We start from the raw sequence: 7317 nt of genomic DNA on the forward strand, positions 1-7317 counted from the left end.
AGAAGAGTGAGAACAAAACAATTTCATTAATCTCATAATTTTTCTTCATTCTAACAATAATTCAAAATTATGTCCCACGACACTTCATGAATTCTTAGAAATTTTAATTCTTCTGCTAATTTCCTTCTCCAATTCTTCAAGTCCTCCAACTTCTTCAAGTTCCTGCATCAACACCACCAAGTTTAAGTTCCATTTGATAGTAAACAAATCATACATGTCACGAAAAAAAAAAAAAATAAAAAATAAAAAATAAAAAATAAAAAATAAATGTTAATACTTCATTTCTTAAATATAAAAACAATAATGACAATATACGAATTTGGTCCACTCTTCGACAAGGTAGACCTAAAATGCACAAATGAACATTATGATCTACTAATAGAATAATAATATCTAACAGCAACGGTATTGAACATAGTCGGGTGTTAGTAGTGGTGTTCAACAATACTTCAAGAGACATCGAAGCCCACTACACTCAAACAACTCTTGCAGCAATGATGTTCAATAGTAATTTAGGTGGTCCATACTATATATGATGTTTAGTAGTAATATAGGTTGTAGTGAAGTCCAAATTACACCTAAATTGCTATTGAATACCCACTGCTAATACATAAATTACTTATATTATTATTCAAATAAGTAGTCAAATTTTAAAATCGATACTTTCACACAATTCGTTATATATATAGATACATAGATGCATATAGAGAGAGGGATTTTGGACTACCTTAGGTCCTAGGAACAGCCCATACGGGACACCTTTGAACTTGTCCGAGTGATGAACCTGAAATCAAATTAGACCATGGCAATTAGATTCACTTGCCAAAGAAAAAAAAAAGGTTTAATAAGCAGATCATATCACTTATATACTAATTAATTGTGAATAATGTATAAATTATAATGTACAAGTCCACACTATCATACTTGATGAGCTGCAGCCACTCTTCTAAAATATGGTACATTTGCAATGGGCCCCACTGGGAATCTCCTGTGAACAAGACCATCATGGACAAACATGTAGGCCATGCCAAACACCGTAATCCCAAGACCCTGAAAAAATAAATTAAAAAATATATATATTCACTCTAAAAAGATTAACGATCAAATGATTTCAACCGTTTCTAACTTTTTTTAAGCCTATAACTGGACCGATTTAAACACCCAAAATTAAGAACAATGCTATAGGTACAGATTTTTTCTACAGAATTTCTACAAAAAGACAGTTGTCTTCCTGTAATCGATTGTTGCCAAAAACAGTTTTTGGCAACGGCAAATCATAGAAAGACAGTTGTCTTCCTGTACCAACTCCGTTAAAAAAAAAAATCTGTATTAATGGCAAAATTAAAGGTCCAAAATGGACCGACCACCTACGACCCAAAAACATTTTGACATGGTCCAAACATGGTCCGACCTCGAATGCAACCATCAATTGTAGCTAGCTACATATTACTCCTACATGACGAATTATTTCTATGCAGAACTCTAATTACTTGTACTCGAAAAAATTCGAAATAAAACATTACAATCATGCAAGGAAAAATACTTACAGCTCCGAAGCAGAGGCCGGGAACGAGGCCTTTATGGAAGAAGCCATACGAGAGGAGGGTTATGGCCGGAACGGCATTGATTATTGCAAAAATATCGTTAAGCTCGAAAGGGCCTTCTCTTGGTTTATGGTGCGACTGCAATTACAAAAAAATAAAATGTAACTTTTTAACTGCAATGGAAAAAGATTGCCCAATTCAATTATTTTGACAAAAAAACCAATAAATTGCTAATATAAAATTTGGAAGGACCAGTATCAGTACTCAAATCATTATATCAAAGATAATCTCTAATCACTCTTCTGCTTGACTTTATAAATTTTTATTTTTTAAATTAAGGAATTTAAAGATTAATATTATTCTTAGTAGTCGAAAAAACAAACCTCGTGCATGTGCCACAAGGATGCGTGCCAGAGCGCTCTATGAGCCCATCTTGCCCAAAACTCCATGCCTACCTGAAATTGATTTACACCACAAATTTCATTACTGAAAAATTCTGCAATTCTAAAGTGGTTGATTTTGAAGCTCTGGAACTTACAGCAGCCCCCACAGATAAAGCAAATGTACCAAACATTTCTGAAAAAGGCACCGCTCCACCCTACACAATAACAAATTCAATTCCGATCTTACAATATTGAAAGAAATAAGGATCCATAGAGGCCCAGAAGCGATGAAAAATCCAATTTAATACCGTACAGTACTGCATAATCTACCTCACGAGGCGTGATTTAGAGAAGAAAGAAGAGAATTGTACCTCCATTTGCCAAGAAAATCTGTAATAAACAGCCATGATAGCCATAGAAGTGATCCCAAAACTGGACATAACTGCAGCGACAAGATAAGTAAATCTCTCTGATTTCTTCTTAGCCAATTTCTCAGCCAAACGGGCCGTAGATAAATCTCTCTCAATCTCCTCTACAGTTGGGTTTCTCTCCAATTCCCTACTCGCATCAAATTTCTTATCCTCCAGCACAAAACAAACAGTCAACTTATTCCTTTTTTTACACCTCAAAATCTGATCAAAACTGTGAATGGAGGGAGAGAAGAGTTTAGTGGGCTTCGGGCCTAGAAATGGGCTGTGCTTGAAAACAATGTTTCTTGAAGAACAATCCGCCACGGCGACTGAAATTCCGACCGCCATGGACGGTGGTTCGAAAGGCGAAAGGGGTGATAATCTAGAGGGGTAAAAGGCTTTAAATTGGAGCGACGATGTATAATTGTGTGTTTTGATTGGTGGGTTCACATAGACCACATGTCTCTGTTCTCAACCTTTTTTAATCGTGGTTTAAAGAGGACGAGGATTATGGAATGTGCTAGAACATAATTTTCACATTTGTGCCATTGGATAGTTATTCAGGCCATTTTATTTTATTTTTTTACTAAATATTCTAATCTCGACATTATTTCATTGATGTACTTAACTTTTCATTAATTAAGATATTTTAATTATCATTTTTGTCCAAACACTTGTCAGAGAGTGTTTGACATCAATTTTTATGAAAAAATAAATTTTAGAATAGTAAATTGTAGGATTGTACAAAAAATCACGAAACCGTAAATCGAATCAAAACCGTCAAGTTGAAACTGTTGGTTTGGATCCACGTGAACCTAAGAGTGTGCATTTTTTCCCGTAACCGGTGGAACCGGATCGGAACTGTTTAGAACCAGCCGATTCGATTCCGATTCTTCTAAAAAAAATAATTTGGTCTCGGGACAAATTATTAAGAACCGATCGGTTCCGATCCGATTCTTGGTTCTAGTATGGGAACCGCGGGGAACCGAACGGTTCTCATAGAATTTTTTTTAGTGGCATTTTTTTCTTTTTTGGTAAAATATAAGACTTACTCTCCAATTTGTCCCGAAACCAAATTGGTAATATATATGACTTACTCTTAAAGTGAAAAGAAACTTCCATCAAAGTAAAACAAAATTAAAAAAAAAAAAATTGTAGTATAACAACATAAACAAAAGGCAGTGACATATGGAAATGAAACGAATGTTTATGTATATAGTTCATATGTCACTTTTTAATTAAATAATTGAGAAAAATACTGAGTTGTGATTACCTGAAGGCTCAGGAAAATGTTAAAAATGAACCCTTCAGTTGGCATTTTTTTCAGTAAAATATATGACTTACTCTCTAAACACTTTTATTTTGTTTTCATTTTGATGAAAGTTTGTTTAATCATTGAAGTACTAGACGGTTTATATAAGTTAATATTTGTTTGATAATAGTAACTTATATTATTTGGATATTGTTTTAAAATTTGTATACTTAGTTTTCTTTTAATCTTTGTATAATATGTTCGGTTCTTCTATATTTTTTTAAAAGTATCACATTGGTAGTTTCTTTAGATTTTTTATTAGTAAACATTTTATTTTGACATTTTTATGTAAAGAACCGGACCGGACCGGACCGTACCGAACCAATTGGTTCGGTTCCGGTTCGGTTCCATAGCTAACAATGGAACCAATGGTTCCATTTCTAAAATTCTCATTGGTATTCGAATTGATTGTGTGAAAATGTTGAAGTTTTCTAATTAGTACTACTATCTTCTACTTTCATAACGTAGTTAGAAAATGAAATTCGTCAATTCCCAATAAGCCAAAACTCTTTCAATCTTTGTGTATCTAAATATATCCCATTCAATTCTTATTTAACATCTCACTAGCAAAATAAAATGAATTTTAACCAAACTATAATAGCATAATGTAACTTTATCTTTACATATCGCTATATGACAATATGAATGTCAAACAAGAAAAGGTAAATAAAAATGAAGAAATATGTATTTGTTCTATTAACATCTTTTAGCAACCAACTTTGAAAATAATTTATTCATACATTTCATGGTAAATATGAATGTAATTTAACATTTAACATTATTAATTCTCGTTTAAACTTGTATGTTAATTTATATTAAATATATTATTATAATGTCAATAGGTAAACTGCGGATTAAAATCAAACCAAACCGCAAATTATGGTTTGGTTTGGTTTGAAAAATTTCAAACCTTATAAAATAATTTAAATTGAAAATATAACACAAACCGTCCAAATCAAACCGCATTCACCCCTAGTAGATTGATGAAAAATGTGTGGATGAAAAATAAGAAATTTTTTTTATTTACGTGTAATATTATTTTAATGAAAAATGTGTGATTAAAAAGAAGAGAGAAAAAATGCATTTTAAGAAAAATGAGAATCAAGCGAGGCCTCAACTTCTTTAAAATGAGGGACAAATATATAGTTTTTTAAATATAAAGATTTCAAATAAACTTTTTGTTTTCGCTTAAACTATTTATCAGGGAAAATATTTGTGACAGCTCTGGACGTCTAGGGCTTGTCACCCAAGAATAACCCATATGTAAAACTATGGAACTTTATGTAATTAAAATGTTTTATAATTATTAAAAAAAATGTGATTTTAATGTGTTTATGGTGGTTATATTCATGTCATATATATTTTTTAAATAAATACAACATATTTTCACACTTATATCCTTAACTTTTTCTTCATCATATTCTTATTTTTAACATTTCATTATTTAGAAAAATCTTGTCCTTAATTATATTTTTCGTCTAAAAATACTTTTTAATGCCCTTTAAATTGAAGGTCAAATATTTAACGTGTTGTTGCAATATTATTTATTTTGCTTATTCAAAAATACAATGGATAAATAAGTCTTTTTTACTTTATCTTAAAAGATTTTTGAGATAAACCATAATCACGAACAATGGACAAATAAGTCTTCCCCTACTTCATATCTCTTCCTCTAGTCTTATATTGCCATAAACAATTCGATATGAATAAACTTAAAAGAGAAAAAAATATAAATGAACGAAAAAACTAGATATGAAGTCATTGCACAAGGATTACTAATATGCGATTGAATAGTTAGAGTAAGAGGAAATTTAAAAATGATGTCTTATGAGAGGTTTACGAAAAAGATATCGTCTGCGACAAGTTGAAAAAAATGAGTGAAGCACTTGGGGTATGGAGAGGGAGGGTTTTGGAATCGTTAACACTTAACTTTAATAGAGAAACAAAACAAATACACACACACACACAAAATAGTTTATTGAAAACTCGAGCGTCACAATATTCAAATATCGATCATCTGAGAGATAAGAAATCTGTACTCTATAAATTTATCCTTATATTTATAAGTTTTAACAATAATAGAAAGTAGAAGAACCAAGTACAAAGATAATGGGTTGAAGTTTGGGAATCAAATTCCTAGATCATTATCCTCGATCAATAAAAAGTTAAGAACCATTTTCGGTTTGAAGCCAGTCGCGCATGTCGCAAGTGGGAGAATCTAATATTCAAAAGAAAATAAACATATTTGTAGTCTAAGGTTCGAATCGTTTGTCAATGGATTTGTTAACCCTGAGGGGTAACTCAATGGTTAGGTCTGAAGTTTGCTCCCCAATGATCACTAGTTCGAATCCCCTAGAATTATTGAGATGAGTACTCGATTGTAAATTTTAGGATCTCATGAAATTAGTCGAGGTGTGCATAAGTTGGCCCGAACATCCACAGTCATTAAAATAAAATATATATATCAAAGGAAAATAATAATAATATTAATAATTTTAAAATTATAATGCCATTACCGTAGTTGATATGCTTCGGAAGGGCGAATTCTAAGAGAATGGAGGTGATAACGTGGACAGGGGTAGAAAGACACACGTCAGAATAAGAGAAAAGGAATGTGAGGTGCTTGAGTCGCCTTAGGATTTCGGACAGCAAATCACATATGAAATTTTGGTCTGTGTGTTTTCTCTGCACTTTGCAAGAGATAGAAGAGTACACGTTTGTCAGTTCAATAAGTCGCTAACGTTTGTCTGTACCTGTGCTGTTTCGTGCATTTGCAAGAAACACGCCTTTGCGAAGTAACCTTGACTGTGGAAAAAATGTGTTTTGAAATAATAATTTTTTTGAAAAAATGTGTGGTTAAAATAAGAAAAAATTTAAATTCACATGTAATATTATTTATGAAATAATATATGATCGATAATGAATTAAAAAAAAGTAGTATTTAAAAAAAATGAAGTCAAACGGGGCTTAGTATAGATATTTTCTTCACAAACAGGATAGTCAGCAGTGATGAACTTTTTTGTGAATGTGATGATACTGTCTCCTCCAGCATTTATTGGGCCAAGTCTTGCACTCGTAAGCCAGCCATTTGGTCTCAATAATTTAGGTCCACGCTTAATTTGCGAGACCTTGATGCTGCCCTTAGATTTTTATGATACCAAATAGTAAAAACGTCTTATCTAATTGATGCAAGATTTTAGTGAGAACGCATCAATTATAAATGAGATCGAATCCATGATTGAGTTAATTAAAGCCACTCGCTAATTTGGTTTATAAAGTACGTCACCAACATTTCAAATAGAGGTTTAGAATGAAATTAGAGTGGGTATACAATAGAGCAGAGCTTCCAAAACTATGACGGTTTGTGCCGTCATTTCAAGTTTCGACCGATTTTGTCACTAGTTAAATAGTGTTAATCACCAAAATCTTGAATTAACCAGTAGATCAGCACCACAGCGACCAATTCATTCTCCATATATTTTTCTTCCAGATTTCACCTAATAAAAGCATCAAAAAGTTTTTGATTGTTGTATAGTGTATACCCTATTTCTTATGCTGACTGAGTGGTTATTTTGCAGCTTATCTGTCACAGAGGTGGGACCCGTTTGTATAAAAAAATGCCCAAACCCCCCACCCACCCCACTTGTGAACTCCTACCTATACATCAA

The 7317-nt window shown here is 32.2% G+C and overlaps 1 protein-coding gene across 1 annotated transcript; it reads right to left on the reverse strand.

Moving 5' to 3' along the window:
• Positions 1–7: 7 nt before the first annotated feature.
• LOC111393339 (beta-carotene hydroxylase 2, chloroplastic-like) lies at positions 8–2805 on the reverse strand. The gene is made up of 7 exons (XM_023018838.1): positions 2299–2805; positions 2083–2142; positions 1928–1999; positions 1548–1682; positions 925–1050; positions 728–784; positions 8–162 (listed from the first exon to the last, which is right to left on the reverse strand). Exons 1-7 carry the CDS (start codon positions 2683–2685, stop codon positions 85–87), a joined length of 915 nt encoding a protein of 304 aa, XP_022874606.1. The 5' UTR covers positions 2686–2805; the 3' UTR covers positions 8–84.
• Positions 2806–7317: the final 4512 nt, after the last annotated feature.

The sequence above is a fragment of the Olea europaea genome, chromosome 1, assembly GCF_002742605.1.
Source record: "Olea europaea var. sylvestris chromosome 1, O_europaea_v1, whole genome shotgun sequence".
Classification (NCBI taxonomy): domain Eukaryota; kingdom Viridiplantae; phylum Streptophyta; class Magnoliopsida; order Lamiales; family Oleaceae; genus Olea; species Olea europaea.